The 20,457-nt window shown below is 40.0% G+C and overlaps 3 protein-coding genes across 4 annotated transcripts in view; 2 read left to right on the forward strand and 1 right to left on the reverse strand.

The window, feature by feature from the left end:
- kif26ba (kinesin family member 26Ba) overlaps positions 1 to 4,224 on the reverse strand; it is a 90,878-nt gene extending 86,654 nt beyond the window's left edge. The window contains exons 1-2 of the mRNA XM_080034121.1: positions 4,040 to 4,224; positions 984 to 1,376 (exon numbers count right to left, since the gene is read on the reverse strand). Coding sequence (XP_079890247.1) covers positions 984 to 1,376; positions 4,040 to 4,099 — 453 coding nt within the window. The 5' untranslated portion in view covers positions 4,100 to 4,224. The remainder of the gene's footprint in view (positions 1 to 983; positions 1,377 to 4,039) is intronic.
- A 3,846-nt stretch (positions 4,225 to 8,070) lies between these two features.
- On the forward strand, positions 8,071 to 14,941 carry LOC307255180 (PWWP domain-containing DNA repair factor 3B-like). The gene is made up of 14 exons (XM_080033820.1): positions 8,071 to 8,232; positions 9,088 to 9,226; positions 9,364 to 9,668; positions 9,805 to 10,072; positions 10,702 to 10,842; positions 10,958 to 11,028; positions 11,336 to 11,412; positions 12,280 to 12,340; positions 12,433 to 12,508; positions 12,636 to 12,686; positions 12,811 to 13,055; positions 14,112 to 14,333; positions 14,472 to 14,560; positions 14,656 to 14,941. Exons 2-14 carry the CDS (start codon positions 9,175 to 9,177, stop codon positions 14,747 to 14,749), a joined length of 1,752 nt encoding a protein of 583 aa, XP_079889946.1. The 5' UTR covers positions 8,071 to 8,232; positions 9,088 to 9,174; the 3' UTR covers positions 14,750 to 14,941.
- A 3,470-nt stretch (positions 14,942 to 18,411) lies between these two features.
- ahctf1 (AT hook containing transcription factor 1) overlaps positions 18,412 to 20,457 on the forward strand; it is a 33,877-nt gene continuing 31,831 nt past the window's right edge. For both annotated transcript variants that reach the window (XM_080027663.1, XM_080027664.1), the window contains exon 1: positions 18,412 to 18,567. The gene's annotated coding sequence lies outside the window, so the exon portion shown is untranslated. The remainder of the gene's footprint in view (positions 18,568 to 20,457) is intronic.

Below are 20,457 nucleotides of genomic sequence, written 5' to 3' on the forward strand. Positions count from 1 at the left end.
AACCCTAAGGCAACATGAATAAAAATGTATGCAGAGTCAAAAGCGTTGCAAAAGGGCTTTCAATATTTTTTGTATGCCTTCTACTGCACAACCGCTTATTTAAAACAATCCTAACCAATGTCTAAAACTAAAATGTTATTATTTCTTAGTTATAATGTTTATCTGAACCAAGCACAACCGCACAACCTGAATGAATTTTTTTTTGTTGTCAACAACACCGTGCTGTCTTTCAATGTGTAAGTTGTTTATTCTCTTGAAGAATTCAAATTTAAGAGCTAAAAATACCCACGAGTAAAGGCTGAATATTCAGTACGTTGCAAGAATGTATGGTATATGATTTAATACTATATCGTAAACAAAACTCTGGGGCTCACAATCTACCTGTTGAGTATTACTGTACTAATGGAATTACAATTGATTATATGGATTGCCCACAGAAAGCAAATGAATCACCTGCGAAAGAAAACTAAAAAATGCATCAATCTATATGGATTAATATCTTAATTAATTTGGTGATATGATTTATCAGGTGCAATGGAAAAACAAAAATCCAAAAAGTCTTGTCCGTGTTGTCTGTTTTTGTGTTTTAACCACTCTGTCAGCAATTAATTAACAGTTTCAGATACAATAATTACATTAATCCCAGAGGCTGTTTGGGCGAATTAAAGCATCCTTATGATTAATGAGAACAATAACTCTGACGACACAGAAACACAGTAAGCAAAGGAATGATTAGAAGCCCAGTCTTTCATGAGCAACCAAGTTAATAAGTGTCACTGTCCAAATGCCACGGTTAATGAAGGAACTATTTATTTTTGCAGCCTACATGCTACTGAGAAGAACCAGCTCACCACTGGGTGACAGAACAGGTGTTACAACAGGAACATATTATGCAATACGATTCACATAGTCCTACACACACAGACACACATCCCTACACACTATAAGACAGAATGACAAAAAGCGGACAATGTAGTTCCTACCTTGCTTGAGTAAGGTCCAGGGATGAGCAGTTTCAGCGCTTGTCTTTTCAGCTCTGTCAGCCTAGCGTTGCAGTTCTCGCACCATATCCCTCTCTCACTACCGGGGGAACTTCCACTTCCCGAGGCAGGTGAACCGGTCCCAAAGCCCGGGGAGCCACCCAGAGAGCCAGGCGACTCTGTCCCAATGCCTGGAGAGATGGTCCCAGGAGACCCAGAGAAGGACCCTGGAGAGGAGATGCCTGAGCCGGGGGACGGGGTGCCTGTGGAGCTGGGCATGGAGCCCGCTCCCTCAGGAGTGGGCCGCGTGCCGGAGCGTGGGGTTTCCTCATAGGGCTTTCGGTACCATGTGTCAGGGAAAAAGGGGGCAGATTTGGTCGGGGAAGTGTCGGGCATCTGTGATAAAACATTTTTAATTCATTAAAAAACAGAAGAAACCTTGACTAACAGGCCTTTTTTCACTGCATACTTTTAATATTTCTGAAACAGTCAAATTTTTCCTCTGATGATCATAAATGACATGTAACAGCAAACGAGACCATCAGTGCAAAGAATGCAATTTTAATATTGTTTTTTTTAATGCCTTTGTCATGGGTACACTCACCCAGAAACAACAGCTGGCGTAGTAAAAACACTACCGCTTTTGTCCAAAGGGGATGCAAGAATTTACCAAAACTGAAAGTTCCTTGGAGGACCTTTAATGATGTTTGGCATTTCCCTCTGTACTAATGTGTGTGCTGGCTCATGGTTATGGCTTACAGGGACAGACAAATGAAATAAAGCCAAGAACTGTTTTTATGAAGGTTATTTTTAATGACAGCAGTGCCCTTCTGCTTTGAAAAGTCAAATGTTTGCAAGAAAAACAGCGTCATTGGCAGGGCTGTACAGTGCGACAGTTTTGATCGCATTTGCTACTGAAATTGATCACGTGCGATGATGAATACAAATCCATTCGCACTCATGCGACAGGTTGATAATGAGGAGAGGCTGTCTTTGAAACACAGAGGAGCGCTGCACAACACTGCTTAGAGGGCTCTACATTAACACTGCGGGTAAATGAGTCTTAGGCAAGTAAGTTATTGAGTCCACCCTTCACTTTGGCTGGTGAAAGATATGTGTCCTCGCGATCTGTGCTTGTGCAGCGATTCTACCTATAAAAACTTCACCAACGGCAATTACCGGAAAGAGACGGCACATTACCGCAGTTAAGTTAGCGCGTGTACAAACAGAGCATTTCCTGTGCGCCTTCACATTAAAAGCCTGTTACTAGCCAAACGTGAGTTGACTTTTATTTTGAAGCCGGTAAGAACAGGAAGTTAGCGCTTTTTTCTAGCTTGAAAGGCAACTCCTTCAGCTGCAGAGAGCAGTCAACAGTAGCCTAGTCTATTTACAAAGTTTTAAATAAGCCACTGAAAAGCTACTCCCAACACATTCACAACAACCTATTTAGGCCTAATGTATCCTAAATTGTACCAATATGTATACTTATTTATTTAATAGGCTATGTTTAATGTTTTAAAGTTTGGTTTTAATTAACAGAAGCAATTGGCAGGTTAGATTATTTTTTCTAAATTGCAATCAGTGCACCCCTATTCATTTTTCCATAATTATTACTACACACACTAGGATATAATATGAGTTGAGAATCTCAAATGAGACCAAGATGACATGCTCAAAGGTAATTAGAGCGAAATGCAAGGGTTAAGGTTATGCAAGTTTTCAATCATACTTTGTGTGCTACCAAATTTATTTTTGTGCTACTGAATTTTTTTGCTTGCTAGCACCAGTGCTACCACCTAAAAAAATAAGCGTACAGCCCTGGTCATTGGTGACCAAATGGGCAACATCCCATGAATTACAGACACAACAGGTTGCACAGGTAGGGATTAGAATAAAATGCTAAAGATTGAGGGCTGATCAACCTCGAATGCTATATTCCGTGTGCTGCACATCTGAATTCAACAAATCATCCATTGTCTGGGTCTGCTGAACATACAGTATATCTAAAATGTATGGAAGAAAAAGAAAAATACATTATTCTGATAGAAAAACATGAACCTGACAGCTTCAATATCCAAACTTAGGCTGCATGCCAACAATTGATAAGATGAATATATTGTTTTAAAAAGAAATTTGCAGGTTGAACATACATTACATGACATTTAGCCGATGCTTTTATCCAAAGCAACTTCCAAAAAACGCTTTCAACCATGAGCATTGTCTAACGAGGTACATTTGACAGTCAATGTGTAGGCAAAGAGTCTAAACAAACATGGGGCATTGAATCAAATAGCCAGACATTAAAAAGCAAAATAGGAAGCACTGTTAAACATATCCTGTGATGCTTCGACCCAAGTCAAGGCATTCCACATATTGGATGCTTCCTTCACCCTCTAAATAGGATCAAGTCAGATTCTGTGTGGAGACACGTGTTATTTTTCTCTATGCAGACGGCTACATGGGGACATCAAATGAACCACAAGGATTTGAAAATTAGATCTTTTGCGGCTGGATAAATCCAGTTGGAGGGAACAGACCCACTGATGTGGTGGTTGCTGGAGAGGATGGGTACTATAGCTGCTGCAGTCCCCACACAAAGGCTATAATAAGGAAGCAATGAGTATAGGCTGATAGGTGGGGATGCTCTATCATCTCCAAGTGCAGAGGTGGGTATAATTATTAACGCTAATTGGGCTGTAGGCGGTATGCAGTGACACAGGTGTGAGTATCATACCTGATTTAGCCGTTTGCGCCTCGGTTTGTCATAATTAAGGGATGTGGGAGACCTATCAGTGGATATGCATGCCACTGTTGTGACACCATAAGCAGTGATGTGCGAAATGTGATCTTCAGAAAGCAATAAGTCATCTTGAGCATGAATCTATGGGCTGCCATGAGTTACACATCAGCCCAAAGATTGTGAGCACAAGTGTCCAGTAAACCTGGGCAGGCTGTGTGTGCTGGGTTAGTGCACGCATACATCACTGAGATGCATGATAAGTTTTTATGTGTACCAGGCGAATAGGTAACAGAGGTGTCTCCTGGAGTGAATAACTTACCCCATATTTTCTGCTCCGGCTGCTCACAGACCTCTCCTTGGTCCCTGAGAGTGAAGTCATGTTGGAGGTGAGAGGAGGGAGGGAGGGGTGGGAGAGAGGAGGAGAGGAGAAATAACCTCTACTGCTCTGCTTCACATTCAAAAAGAGACCACCGGATCGATTTCAATTAAACACACGCCCCTGCAGTTGTGCTCTTCTCAATCTGGAGGCAACCTCACACACTATACCTCCCAATGCACGTGGAAACCGGTTACATCCCCATTTCTGCTCCAATTGCCTTTTTTCCACGCGGTGTTGCTTCTGGAGAAAAAGCCCCTTGAATCACTTCTTTTAAAAAACAAAAACAAAACTGATGATACGCTGGTCGTGCAAGAAGGTAAACCGCTCCCTGTCAACAGTGTGCTGTGCGCTGAATGAGGCTCTCTCTGCTCAACAGCGCTCCGGACTGGCAGCGCACTCAGCCCAGCCTCTCTCCATCAGCTCTGCGTCTGGGGATGGCCAGGTACAACTAATCCATTCCCGGGTGAAAATCCCGTCTCGTGGGCTGCCAACCAGGGTACGAGTCAGAACTGGCCCGGCACATACCACGGCAGTTCCTCTTTGTTTTATAGAGTAGCCTACTGAAATTGTCAGACCCCGTACCCTCCTGTTGACTTCCCGCTCAGGCTCCGCGCTCTGCTGAAGCCAGCAGTGGACTGGAGAGACACGGCAGAGGCGCACATCTGGAAAAGGGGCGGAGCCTACCGTTCCCCTCATCCACCACGGGCCAATACACATCCAGAGGTTACAGCTGAGTGGCAGGTAGAGAGCTGCCCGTTGGAAGTGAGAAAAAAAATTACTTTGTACCCTCAATTGGGCCTGTTGTTATTAGGATGATGTGATTGTGTGTTTGACTCAAAGAGGACACTGTACTTTTGTAATGTTTTATTTGGAATTTTTGAGTTTTCAGTAACCTGGGGTGATATAAAAATGGAAAAAAAATATTAAACTAATGGGGTAACACAGATACAAAAATGAAATAAAAAAGCAGTCAGTTTTTCCATAATTGGAGTTTAATTGCTTGTATTGAGGGGACAGTTTAACAGGACTTGGACCCATGATTTCAGAATTTCTCAAGACTGTGATTCTGGACACCCACTTTTTTGATAGGCTACAGATCAGGTAAAAGTCTTTAGCAAAGAAGGGGAGATGAAGAAAAGCAGAAAGTCACAGAGGGATGCTGGGTGAAACTTGGCAACAACATGATGGGGACTGGACATGGATGCTGAACAATGTGACTGTTCAGTGTGCTGATGCAATATTTTCTAATATTCAGAATGTGCACTCAACCTCTTTTTGTCCTGACCCACGTGCTTACACACAGTGACTTGCGGCAGTCATCTCTTTAAGTCAAAATCTCAGTCAAAAGGGTCAACAGGCTGGTCCCTAGTCATAATCAAGTGTGCAGAGTGCAAAATCAAGGAAATGTAATACAGGAAAGGTTAATATACGTATCATAATGGAGGAGAGCCCCCCTTGCATAAAGTCATTAAGTGTTTGTTTTTTAGAAACCATTGTATTGATTGTAACAAGGAACAGTGAATTAGTGGTTACACAGTGCCCTCTTCTGTTATAATAACGTTATTGCTAGAAATTCAATCAACCAGCAGCTCAGCTGATAATTAGAATGTTGAACTGCTCTAAATGGTAGGCCTAATAATAGTGCCTGTATATCTGAACTGTATGGGGCTGGACAGGTGTTGTGCAGTGGGATCCTTCAAAAGAAAAACTATTACTGAAGTTATTTAACTAGAAAATGTACAATAAATCAGAGAGTCTCAAAACTTAAAGTGAATATGTGCAGCTTGATTATTTCTAGTCTCCAGAGAAATAATAGTAATGAGATTACACAACCTGGGGTGTCCCATTTATATTCAGTATTCAGAGTGTTTAAACATACACAATGGGCTACAGTTGTTGCTGGTACATGACTTTAAAGCTGACATATGATCTGAGTACAAGCAAATGCAAATAAGTGGCAAGGTGTGTTTGCAGTGTTGTCAAGGCCCAGGCTATTAGACTTTGAGCAATAGAGCAATCAAACACTTAACCTATGGGTGCCCTACATGTTGAGATGGGAAAGTATGTAATTGTGTTAATGCAGGAAACAGCTCATTTAGCTGGACTGAAGATGCAGCATTAGAACATATGATAAAAAAGGTGTTTTGTCCCACTGTTAAATTGCTTCTACTCCCTGTGTGGTAGATTTGGAATAACATCAAATGAAGGCAATAAATAGAAGTGCCGATTTAGCTTGAGTTTAATCATTATAGTGAATGTAAATATCCAGACAAATAGACAGGTTTTTACAGACAGATCTAAGTAAATAACAGGTAGCCTACATGTTCTGCATTTGGGATATGCAAATTAACCCACATTTTAGTTGCTGTTGAGTTGTAGGCACTGGCAGGCCTACACCAATTTAGCTTTAGAAGGGGTTGAACATATCAAACCAAACTAAGTTCTATAGTCTTAATTAATGAAATAATGGCTGTAGACTCAAGGCAAATGAAACATGGCATCTATGTCTCTTTCCTTTTGGTTCCTGTTCATGTAGGCCAGGGGTGTCCAAACTACGGCCCGCGGGCCAACTGCGGCCCGCGGCCCGCTTTTTATTGGCCCGCGGCCGATTTTAAAAATATGATGTAATATGGCCCTTTGAAAAAAAAATTTATTTTTTTTTTTTTTTTTTTTTTTTTTGCATTTCTTAGTTAACCCACTAGTGCAGGGGTGTCAAACACTGATTGATTGGCCCGTGGCACATTTTAAAAATATAATGTAATATGGCGCTTTTAATTTTTAAATAATTTAAATGCACTCATCATATTACAGAGAAATATGTCCCATATAAGAAAAAGAGCAACAAGCCCATCCCAGAGCACCCTGCATATTTTATTTTAAATTAATATTATTATGGAAAATCTATGTGTCCTTCTCCAATAGCTTCTAATTCATCTGACACAGTGTCTCCATTTTTTTTCATACAAAATTCTTCAGCCTTAGCCTCTTAATTTCCCTCTCAAAGTGCACCAGATTCATGCATTTCACTTTAAAAACTTTAAAAAATCTCCCGGGGGGGCATACCCCCGGACCCCCCTAGGAGGGTCGGGACCTCGGCTGGATACTATTTTCACCCTGCTGGACATTGGATGCAAAGGCAGAAAACACTGGGTGTATCATTGGCATATAAACAAGAGGGGAAATGTGTCTGTTTAATGTGCAAGGAAAGTGTTGCCGTGAAGAAGGATTACAATTTACGAAGACACTATGAAACTAAACATCAGAGCAGCTACATGTCTTGATAAATGTGTTATTTTTGCAAAGTGGCCCGGCCCTTCTTAGATTTTTCTGTATGTGGCCCTCAGTGAAAAAAGTTTGGACACCCCTGCTGTAGGCTAATGGTAAATGAAAGAGTGGACCAACAAGAAAAACAAGCTGTTTCAAAAATAAAACATAGACACTAGAATTAATCTTTCAAAATCAGAGAAGCGGAGCATCCATGGAAAATGCATCACTGGGATCAGAAAATAAGGGATATTTACAGCAAAATTAAAAATAAAGTTGGTTTTGTCAGAAATAGGGGAGGACATGAAAATGGAGAATAAATACTTACACAAATTACTTTATTAAGAATGTGAACAACACACAAATAGACCCATATAACAATAGGCCTATGGTCTATCATATTTTAGGGAAGCATCAGGTGGTCTTTGTGAACATTGTCAGGGAAACTAGGAAACTAGTGTGTGTAAGTGGGGCAATAAATATAAATAGATATTAAGAATAAGAAATAGGGCTAACAGGAGCTGGAACAGGTGTGATTGACTAGACAGGAAATGTTTGGTCAAATAATAGGCCTCTGTCATACCGGATGGGCTAATGTAGGTGACAACTAACTTCAGAAGGTGGCAGTAATGTTGCAACAGTGAGCATGTCTACTGACTTCTAGCTCAAAGAGGAAGAAGAAGGGGAAATAGAAGAAAAGGAGTTTGTACACACTCCCACATTTGCGAAGTGTTGGTTTCGCGATAGTAAATGTTAAATATCTTGATCGCATTTTGGAAATATAGGCTAAGTCTTTGTTTAAGACCGCGAGGGACGGTTACTGTTTGCAGGCTAGATAACGAACGAGAAGTTGGATTTCAGATTTGAAGGTTAGTGGCACGTAGCCTACTTTCTTTTTGCCTCTGAGATATACACTCCAATATATTAGCTAAACTGGGGACGTGCATGTTGCATTGAATGTCTTGTATGTAAATATGTTTGTCTGAGAAAAAGCTGCAGCTAGCATACTCACACATTAACTCGCACAATGAACCGTGCAAACCTAAAGCACTTGTGTTTAAATGTCTCGATCGTGATATGTGTTTGTGGTAAACAGTCACTGCTCTCATTTCTCGGGGGTTTTGTAGGTGCATTTGTTTACTGCCACGCTTGTTACAAAATATGTTTGATCCAGGTTGTTTGCTAGAAAAAATAAAATAAAAATAAGGTTGTTTGCTAGCAACTTTTTAGCGCCAAGCTATGTTGCAATTTAGCTCGTTGTACGTGTTGTGGTGTGTTTTTTTTTGCGTTGTACAAGTTTAAACTTCACATAAACAATTATTTGGCTATTATTTAAACAACTTCCATTGGGAGATGAATAACGCACTATCTATCTAAATCTGTTACGGTGTTTTCACTCCTGACCGTGGCATTATTATGGCTAACTATTTTAATGCTAGTACGGTAAAACCTAGAGCTGTTTCCTGCAGTAGGCTAATGTGAGGGAGAGATGGCGGACTGTTGTTGTGCTGCTATCTCTGGAACACACAGTCCTCCCCTGCGTGTGAGTATCATTTGATCCCGTTTCCGTGACGACCTGGAGTAAGAAAACGCACGTAAAGATCGTCCTTCTCGGTCAGGTCAAAATGTTGTAGGTTGCTTGATCAATATATTCTGATCCCTCCCTCCCCATCTCTCTCTCTCTCTCTCCTGTCAGCCCTTTAACCCTTCCACCTGTTTTTCAGCCCTGACGCCAGCGCTGGACACTCCAGTCGTCCAGGTGATAAATGGCGCATCTTGACACTCCAGCAGACCTCTGATCCAATGAACTCATGGGAAACCTTTCCAGAGATGGGAAAACAGTAACTCATGCAACAATGAACGGTAACCCAACAACGTGTTTGCATTATCTTGACTTGGTCTTTTCACTATTTCATAAAGCTTCCGGGTTTTCCGAGAATGCTTAAGAAGAAGAAACTTCAATTGTCTGTAGAAAATATGACTGTGAATGATCTTTTCAGGTGCTCCGCAGACAACAAGAAAAAGGGAAACTAAAACTACACCAACAAAGAAAGCTGCCTCAGACACTGTTGTATCTCAAGCGACAGAGGAATCAAACGCTGTGGCAGACAGCGACCATGCAGTTGGCGGCCAGTCCTCTCCGAGATGCTTAACAAGTACTCCAAGAAGGAGCAGGAGACAAGAAGCCTACCTGACCTCCACACCAGCCCAGAGCTCCTCCACCCGCATCCTGCTGTCCAACATCTCAGAGTCCCCTCCTGGAGCAAAACAAGTGGAATACGACGAACTCATCACTCAGTTAAAAGTGTGTTATCATATCATATCATATTTTTTTTTTTTATTTTTTTTTTAAATAATTATTTTGCACTTTTAAGCAAAACGATTGTTTGCTTACACTGTGCTTTTCATTTCTAATTCCTTTAATATGTGTTGTATTGTAGACATCAGAGATTGATTCCCCATCTTCCAAAGCTAAATCTCAAAGCGGACATAGGAGGGGTCGCTCTTCCCAGCCAAGACAAGTTAGAAAAAGGGTGACAAAGGAGCAAACACAGACTTGCAGTGATGCCAACGGTCCACCAGCCAAGTGCAAGCGTGGCAAGAAGCGGAAGATCGAGACAGAGAATCTACAGATGGATGCCACTTCTCAGCCACCCGAACGCTCCAGACCAAGATATGAACTGAATGAGCCTGACTCAGCAGAGCAAGGTAGTGTCTTCTTCACCATAATATCTGGAGGAAATTTGAGACATTGTGTAACGAGGTCCGCCAATCATACCCCGGTACACGATATTATGTTGTTTATTATTTTTTTCAATTCTACGGTATTTATCCCAAAGGCTGTCAGTGACGCGCGCTGCCTTTTTTTTGACAAATTAACGGTACATCACTCACAAAGGAGTTCTCTTATCCGTCAGCTTCTTGGCTCGAAGTGTAGAAGGGAGCGTGCTGGTCTCTACGCAAGTGTCCATGTTTTGGCTCGGCTAAGCTAACTAGCTTTAGCTGCCCGATCAACTTTGCAGAGGGATGAAGTAGCCATACATTGCAGTGGCGTCAAAGGCTTTACTTGCATCTGACTATACACTTAAACTGAGTGCATTAGGCACTTTAATGCCAACGAACAACAAAAACACAAGTAGCACGGGCCTAACACTGACTAATAGGCTAAATTACATTTTTATTTTTAATTAAAACATTTTATTTAATTAATTTTTTTTAATAAATAATGGAATAAGGTTTTCATGTACCTTGGCTGGTCTCAATCTACCAAGAGCAGCTCACGTTTCAAAATAAATCAGGTGAGTGAAATTGTCTGATTCTTCCGTTTTCTGCTGCAGAGTCTTTGATGTCTTCAGATCTATCGATAGAGCTCAGTCAGCATGAGGAAGAGCTGCCCGATCTCTCCTTCAAGGAAGATGAGGAAAGTAATGAAGAGGAGGAGGAGGAGCTACCAAGTTTCTTGATGCAAGTGGACAAAAGTAAGAGATACCAAAATAACCTCCTCCACAAGGACTAGATATGGACTTGATATGGACTGGATTGTGTGTACACACTGTCTACTTTAAGTGGATTGTTTGTGCTTTGGTCCTTCAGAGCCCCAGTCCATTACGGAAGGAGTGTTTGTGTGGTCCAAATATAGAAATTATCCATTCTGGCCTGCATTGGTGAGTGCAAAAACCTATGCAAATCAATGATTTCTCCCAAGCACATGTTATAATAGTTTAAATTGATTGTCGTAAAAGTTAAATTATTTAGTTGACTAATCAATTCAGCACTAATGAACACTATGCTAAGAATCATACCAAAGGTAAATGACATTCACGAGTGAAATAAAGTGATATACCATTATACTAAAGTTTTGGTGACCAGAGATCCAGTTTTCAAAGGTTAAAATGGCAAACCCTGAAAATCGTTATAAAGTTTTACTTTTTATTTTATTTTTTTAAACTGTACTTTTCTCTCTCTCTGCAGGTCAAAAGTGTGAACCGAAAGCAGAAAAAAGCTAGCATCCTGTTCATTGATAATCCAGAGATACAGAAAAAGAAAGGGTATGACCTTTGTAAAATGTATTTTCTCTCTCTTCTTTGTGGGTCAATGGCCCTGCACTTTGATAGTGCATAGGATTGCAATACAGTTTGTGAGGATCCTCCCTGTCTTTGCAGAGCACACCTCCTGAGCCCTGTATAGTCTGATAGGATGTCGATATACCTGGCTGCATTCATTGAAATATTTAAACAGAACCTTAACCCATTGATGACTATGGCAATCTAGGATGCATGTCCTTAATGCCTGAGGGTTTTCTGAAAAAATAGTACAAATTGTCAAGTCTACCAAAACCTTAATATCTAAGCCTGTGTAGCACATAGAAACATGAAATAAAATACATTTAAAAGTTAAGGTTCACAGGTTTTATTTAAACATGCTCCCTTAGCGCTTACAAACCAACAAATATTTCTAAAAATTGTCAAAATTAGATGAATTAGAAAATTGTTAAATATTGTTAATAAATAGATGCAATGTGTTGTGTGATTTTCGTCAGTAGTCTATAGTAGACCTTGATTCTGCGCACCAAACGCCACTAACTGTTCTGTCGCCGACATAGCTGGCGTATTTTTTTTATTATTTTGTTTTATGTTTAATTTTTAATTTTTTTGATTGACATGATTTTCGGCAAACCACACAACTTTTGGGTGGTCACGTGTTCTTCAAAAAATCAACAAAACCCACCTCATGTGTATTTGAACCAATGACAGTGCATTCTATGCTGGGAATGCCATGAAAATTAGATAAAGTAATAATGCTGCGCGACGCAGCATCAGGCAGGAGAGCCAATGTGGCATCGCGCAGCAGCCGTCATCAATGGGTTAATTAGTGAATTCCTGGTAAACTCAAACTGTCCGCGTGTGTTGTTGAAGGTTGACTGTGTTTCTGAAAACCCTGAAGCCTTTGGAATGTGAAGAATCTAATGAGCTGGTGGTAAGCATTGCAAATAACTTTTTCTAAAAGTTCATTTTTTTCCCCCCCGACACAATGGCTAACTATCTCCCTGTGAATTGATTTTGTCATAGTGCAAAGCCAAAGAAAAGTATGACGCTGCTATTGATTGGTCCTTAGAGCTCATTACAGACTACAGGATACGGATTGGTAAGTGTGCCAGACAGATTGATGGGATAAACACTAATATATTAAAATGGATTTTATATATATATAAATGATATTCTTCGGGTACCCAGAATAATTAACAGCATTAATGATGTGTTTGTCTTTGTAGCATGTGGCTCATTTTCTGGCTCATTCATCGAGTACTATAAACACGACATGAGTAAGTTTGGACGTATGACATTCTAACATCACAGAATATCAGAACACTGCAGAATGACAAACACTTGTAGTACACCTGCACCTCCGACTTGGTCCTAAAGATGCTCTTCACTGTCTGACCTCAGGCTACCCTGTGAGGAGGAAGTACCCGCAGGCTGCCTCAGAGAGACTCACCATCGCCAATGATGCCATGCTGGATGTGTCGTCTGACAATCATAAGGAGGAGGAGGAGGAGGAGGAGGAGGAGGAGGTGGTCCGCAGGACTTCAAAGAGGCTGCTGCCAGACCGCAGCCATGCCGCTCACAACCGTGCCAACGAAAAGCTCGTACATTTCATCGTTAAGCAGCGTATGGTGGAAGGACGCCTTTTGGTATGATCAGTGGAGACCATTGTACTGCTGTTGTAGGTTCATTGGATTAGCAAACACTTTTTTAATTCTAGTGGATATTTCACTTACTGGGAGGAGTGGTTGAATAGGAACAAAATGTTCATACAGATTTCCTACATGTATTATTATTTTTTTTAAATATTTGACATCAGAGTCTCTGCTGTTGATGAGTGCAAGAGCAACATCCACTTTGAGATTGTAATGTATTGAAACAACATATATATAAACTAGGGCTGTCAAGCGATTAAAAAAAATTAATCTAATTAATTACAGGCTCTGTGATTAATTAATCTAAATTAATCGCATACTTATATGACACTTTTATACCTGTTTATAAACAGCTGTATAGCCTACTACAGTTTGTTTCTCTCTCTCTCTCTCTCTCTCTCCCGCGCGCTCGCTCTCCGTCTCTCGTAACTTCTGTCTCCTCCCCTCAGCCAGCTTTATACATGAACTAGCGCCGAATTTTCTCAAAAAAACAAGCAGACAAAATTACGACTTTCCATCTCCCACAACAGACAGCGCTGCACTGCCACCATTTCGTAGCCTACTCATAGGCAAAAATATTGACACACACACACAAACACACACACACACACACACGGGGCGGGTGCTAGACAGCTAGCAAACAAAATTGGAGGAAGATTGAGAGATAGGCCTACTGTTTTGAACATTGTTGCACCCACTAAATCAATAATGCACGGACACTGCGGAGAATTAAGTAAGATGTCTTCCTACCTGCATGCATCCCATAAACCGTCCATAGAGCCCTCGAGTCGGCGCCTTTCCCCTTTTAACCCCCGCGCCCGGCCCGGCAAGCTACAGGTGCAGCTCCGCACCACTTTTGCACCGGGTCAAAGGGCATTATAGAAGTGCGATTAATCTGCGTAAATTCTTTTAATCGCGTTAATTTTTCTGTGATTAATTAATCGAAATTAACGCGTTAATTTGATAGCCCTAATATAAACATATAAAAGTTAAAAGCACCCGCCCCAGGATGAATAAATCCACCCTATTCCTGTATCACTCTCCTTGCAGGCTGTGATCCGTGGGCAGCAGCAGTCCAGATGGCTTCGCTCCTTTCTGAGTGCTAATCGGAGACGGGTGGTGAACATATACCTGGAAGATGACCAGCAGTTGGACCAGGTTTACTGGTACCTAAGTGAGCTCTGTGCTACTGCCGTGGCAACCGCCCCTTGTCTGGATGAGGTCAAATCCATGGAGCGTGTCCCCTTTGTCCTGGATGTGCTTCTTCCTGAGGTCAGCTAAAGCTTTCTTCTGCACTTGTTTGTGTTTTTTTCTATTACAGAATTTTTTCTATTATAGAATTTGGTGCGTTCTCTGAAATGCAGAGATTATGTGGTACAGGTGTTGTGAGATTCTTGTTATCTTGTGCAGGCCATCATCTATGCCATAGCTGGGGTGGACAAAATATCTGTGATAAAGGCAGAGGAAAAGTACCTTAAAGGACGGTGTATAAGTAACAGGTAAGAGTTTGATAAGTTAAACCATTAAGGAAAAAATTGTAAATGCTGAAAATTATGAGTAACTGTTTTATTTTAATTATTTTTTTCCATTTCAGAGAAAGACAAGAGTTTGACTTGATGATAGAGCAACAGATGAGGAAAAAAGCACAGCCTCAGAGCACTGTGTTATTGCCTGAAACTATCAGTTAGAAGTGTAACAGTGTATTGTTTAAAAAGACTATTTTTGTATTATTTTTCTTTCTTTCATTTGTGTGCCTTTACAGTGAATTATAAATAATATGAAATTAATCAAATTATCTCCTTTGCCTTTTTTAACACACAAAAAATGCTAATACTGGATTGTTAAAGATGTTCAAATGGTTTAAAAAATCTACAGTACTAATGGTGAGAAATATCCAATAAAAAGTATACTTGCCATGCCAAAATTCGTCAGTGCTCTTCTTGTACATTAATGACTCATTGTCTTTATAGTTTTTTTTCTTTCTTTCTGAATATTTTTTTTTCAAACCATTTGGTCCAACATCTTAAAGATGGACAAGGGACAACCCATCTATACACACTATACTGCAGGTATACAACCCAACAGCACAACCACTAGGGGGCTTCAGGAAAATTGTAAAAGTCAGTGCATATGTTTATTTAGAAATCATCCTGCATCTTTTCAGACAAGGAAATCAGATACCGATAAAGTATGTGATTGCTAAATAAGAAGTATGTTTCAGTGAAAGTGTAGTGTTATTCGTGAAAAGGGTTAGCCTGTGACTACCTGTCTACCTAACATCTGGCACTGTCTGAGACTACTTAGCATCTGGCACTGCTCTCTTTGGTGCATATTGCAATTGAAACATGAGCTCTGCAGGTTCACTCATTGTAACAAGAGTAACCAGTGTCCAAAAAGGAGAAGGGAGAAGAAGAAATGTATGATCACTTTTACACTGATCTCTACTGTTGCAGCAGGTGACACATGTAGATTTTTTTAGCCCCGAAATAACCGCTCAACCCGAGGGGGGGCAGCAGTGTTCCACCGCTGTGTGTACTCTACCAAAACCAAAAAGAAGAAGAAGCGCATGGTGGACTTTTCTACAGAATACTGTATACGCCACGGCGCTGTTGAGCATGAGCTCCAGTCGGCTGACGGCAAACCGCGGCGGCCATCTTGAGTAGGTCAATCCTGCATAGGCTAACACCAATAATTACCATTATTCATACAAACATTTAGCAAATTTAAGCCGTGGTGGCTCAGTGGAGGACACTAAAAACATCATATTTGATGATCCATGTTTGATTCTGAGTGGTATGAAGATTTTTTTATCTAGGTTACACAAAAACACACTTTGCCACTGATTGTATTTACTATCAGTTTATTTTTCCCCATGGCCAAGTTTTGTTATAAAGTTTCTCTCTGATTTGATCTGCATTACATTAAGGTATGCTCTTCTTTCAGCAGTATCAAGAACATAGGCTACAATTAGAATTTGTTTTATCCTGTTTGGTTTATTGAAAATCATGGACTTAGTTGAACTTCAGAATATAACTATATGTTCAAGCAAAGAATGAGACTTAATAATACAAAAAGGTATATTTTAATTAAATCAGGGATTCTTGAGAAGTGGGACAAAACAGGGTGCAATGTTGAAAAAATACAAACCCTATGTTTCGGCAAATTAAAGTACATGTATGTATCCAACATACAGTTGTGTTCAAAATAATAGCAGTGTGTTTAAAAAATTTAGTAAAGATCAAAATCCTTATCATAGCTTTTATTTCCAAACACGCAAATGCATTGGGGACATTGCACATTCAATTCCAACTCCAAATATGAAGAAACATTTGTCAAATGTTTCTATATCTTTATAGAAAGTGAAGAAAAAGGAATATTAGACTGTTCAAAAAAATAGCAGTGTCTGCATTTTTCCTTACAACTTAAACATTTACTGTATCAACTGAAACATGCATGAAGATTTAGCTTTCCTATGAATCACTGAACTAATATTTAGTTGTATAACCTCTGTTTCTGAGAACTGCTTCACATCTGTGTTGCAGGGAGTCAACCAACTTATGGCACCTGTGAACAGGTACTCCAGCCCAGGACGATTGGACTACATTTCACAATTCCTCTGCATTTCTTGTTTTTGCCTCAGAAACAGCATTTTTGATGTCACCACATAAGGCAACATGACCTCTTCAAGTATTCTAATGTATCCAAACTGATCCATGATCCATGGTATGCGATAAATAGCCCCGACACCATAGTGTGAGAAACATCCCCATATCATGATGTCTGTGCCACCATGCTTCATTGCTTCAAAGTGTACTGTGGCTTGAATAGGGGCCGCAGACAGTTTGTCAGACGACACCCAAACACTGAATTTGACATAATAATGATTAAATTAAATTTAAGGGGATGATTGTGCTCCAGACATTATATTCTTAATCCATAATAACATCTACAATTTTAAATATTTTACGGTCTTTTGTCCCCGTTCTCAAGAATCACTGAAATGTATCCTGTTTTGTTAAATATTGGTATTTTATGTATTATTTCACAGCAATAACACTTGTCGTTTGGGTTCACTATCATTTCCAACACACTGAACATACTCTAATGTGTATTATGGAAGGGTTTTTTCAAGGTTTGTGTACTAGGAGATCACAGCATAGTCATTTTACAGTAGAGCACATATCTAGAAAAGAAATTCAGCTCCATAGTGGGAACAGACAACCGTAGTCAAGATAAAGGTTTGTTAAATCAAGAATATGTTTATTGTTTGTCATTCCCAACCAACTCATATTTCCTTTATATTATTAAATAAGAAGAAAATAAACATTTTATGTTGTTTATTTTGAGTAGGCTTCATTTAATGCTTACTCTAAAAAGGACATTTCCAAGCTGATATAAATTATTGTGACAAAATGTAATTTCCACCACTTTTCAATGTGGTGAAGGAACTGTGGTGGGTATGAAAATTGCGTTGTTATTGGCTAATTCTTATCTAGGCCTAGCCTGGTACTGCCCGCCTATACTTGTGCTCAATTTTAATTTATGAAGTAAAAGGTCTGGTAGGACCAGGCTAATCTAGGACTACACATTATAAAACATAACTGTTTGTCACATGTCCTTTTCAACACATTATGTCATTTCCACCCATGTTTCCACGACACAATCATTACCATCACAGCACATATTTTGAAGTAAAAATCATAAATGACAACAAAATAGCATAATTTCTTTAATGATTTTTAAAATTGTTCAGCTATTGTTACACTTAACTTAGAAAAATCATGATTGTACCAGGTAAGAAATTGATTTAAAGACTTTGGTGGAATAGCCAAAAGCAGATTTTCATCTTTACAGTGGGAAAATATTATGTTTAAAACCCTGAAAATAAATTATTTTCATACATCTGTTCACATCTGTCTGTGGAACTACATTAGATATTTTAAAAACAAAAACAGCCACTATCAGGATTGTTTATACACAAGATAGAGAACTGAAACATATCAATACGTTTCTCAAAATAATGTGTCTGATATTTTTAAACTTTCAAAAACAAAAGTCGCTGTAGTTGAAGAATAACCCTTAAATTATTCACAAGTTTTCAAAATCCTTGAAACAAGATTGCTTTTCCCAGTTTTTTTTCTTGAGTTTCCTCTCTGTCAGTTGCGATAAGTGTGGTGCACGTATAGCAAAGATATAAATATATATATATTATATATGCACGCATAGGTGCACGACCTACACAAGATGGCGGCCCCGTGTGCCGCGGCTGAGGCGGGGCGTGTCGTATCGTATCTAGTGTTCTATATCTATGGTGGAAATGGCGCTTTGAAGTAGCCTGAAGTCAGAGAGCTTCTCGTGCTGCTCAATCAGTCAAGAGCTCAGAGGGCTCTACACACAAGTTTTACTGGAAAAGGATCGGATTATGACAGAGGAGAGAAGGAGTCGGGGGATTCGCCAAGGAAAACAGATCATTCGTTGCTCGAATAAAGCCGTCACCATCGGACAGGTAGTGTAACGTTACCGTTGGCAGCTAGCGGCACATTGCATCACGTTTTCCAGCGTAGTATGGATAGGGAGCTAACAGGGCTAGCTCACTAAACTCAGAGAATATTGTGGTTAAGTTTAACAAAGGATGTAACGATATAACGTGACCTGAGGCTGACGAAGACGAAGACGAACCGTGTGTCGTGATGTTGCCAGTAGCTACAGGCTTGTTAGTTTTATGTTGTCAGACTACACTTCAGCTGCTACGTCGGTACTGCTGCAGCTAAAGCTAAAGCAGGGACACTACAATTACCTGTGCACAGCTAAATTCTCCAATTCAAGCAAAAACAAGACTTGTCGCCGGTGATATGGAGATTGTAGTGTGATGCAGGCTCTGGTAAAATACAAATTTTACTCATTGTTGCCAGCTCTAAAGCTGGTGAAACTAACGTATACACTGTTTTGCTAACATCAACGCCAGCAATTGCTGTAGCTCACGTTAGCGAAAGTAGCCAGCCACACTGACTAGTTATTCCCCGTCTAAGAAAATTGTGTTAATCAGAGATGTTTGATTGTTTGACCACAAACCCAGTAACTGAAAAGCAGACAAGAGGAAACAGCTGTAACAATCCTGAAACGCTCACGTGTGATATTTGGGCTAGCCTTACGTTAAACTGTAATCCTGCATGACCTTGCAAGCTAACTGTGTATCCTGCTATTGAGGGAGGAATCTACATCAGATAGATGTATTGATAACCGCTGAATAACACTTGCATACATATAATATGCCGTCACTTTGGTCTGTGATTAACAGAAACGTCCATTACATTCTGCATAGAGAGCGATCACTTGTTTGTTTACATCTTGTCATGTTAGCTCACCGCTAACAACTGCAGCTTGTAGCTAATCTATAGATGCTAACGAACGAGCTAACTGGCCTGTTATAACGTCTACATCGTGTCTCACACTCTTGTTTGTTACATTTAAGGCATTTGCTGGGTTGTAACCAGACTGTACGGGTTGTCAAACACAAAAACGTTTGACACGCGTGAGCTCTACATGTTGGATTTGGTCAAGCTTTGCTTTATATTTGATTATTCAGTGTGTATTTACTATTCAGAAGTCTTTCCCGTTGTCCACGTTGTGTGGCGAACGTTTTATGTGTATTACTTGGGCTGGTGAAGCTGGTTATTGTTATAATATGTCTACTTGATGAGTGTCCCGTCATAGCATGTGGCTGCGCAGTGACAGCCTTGTTGCGCGGGAGTTCACTTGAATCCATTGTGTTTTCTAGTGTGGCCACAGAGGGCGGTATTGTGCCAAGGTTTGCACACTGAAACTAAACTGGCACATTTCTGCTCAGGTGGAATTGGCCTTGAAAGCGAATCTGTGTGATGTGTATTTAGTACTATACTGCTAGAGATAATATTATCTTGTTGGAGAACAAGCTAATAAGTATTTTTTTCAGATTATGCAGTTTTTGTATGTTTAAGATAAACAATTATTGGGGCCCTAAAGGGATACATTCTTATATGTATTGGTACGGATTCATAAACGCCCCTCCAGGTTTTTCCGTTTCATTGATCCAAATGTCTTCCTCTATTACTCAGTCAGAATTCACATCTGCAAACATGTGTAACTGTTTGTGTGGTGTGTTGCAGTTGATTAGATAGCAAACCCAGTTGCAGCACCAGTTGTCAGCATGTTTGCTGACAGCACGTTTCCTGACAACTGCTGCTCCCACTGTGGTTTGAAAAAAGAACCCCTTTGTACTGTAAACCATGTTGGTCAGATACAGACTGAAGTGGATTTATGGATTAGGAGAGGTTTAGAAGAGTGTTTCATAGTCATGTAATTTTATTTATTTATGTTTAATTGTTGTGAAAGTGTTTAGGGCAGTGTGATATTAATC

Source organism: Ammodytes marinus (genome assembly GCF_949987685.1).
Source record: "Ammodytes marinus genome assembly, chromosome: 1".
NCBI lineage: Eukaryota > Metazoa > Chordata > Actinopteri > Uranoscopiformes > Ammodytidae > Ammodytes > Ammodytes marinus.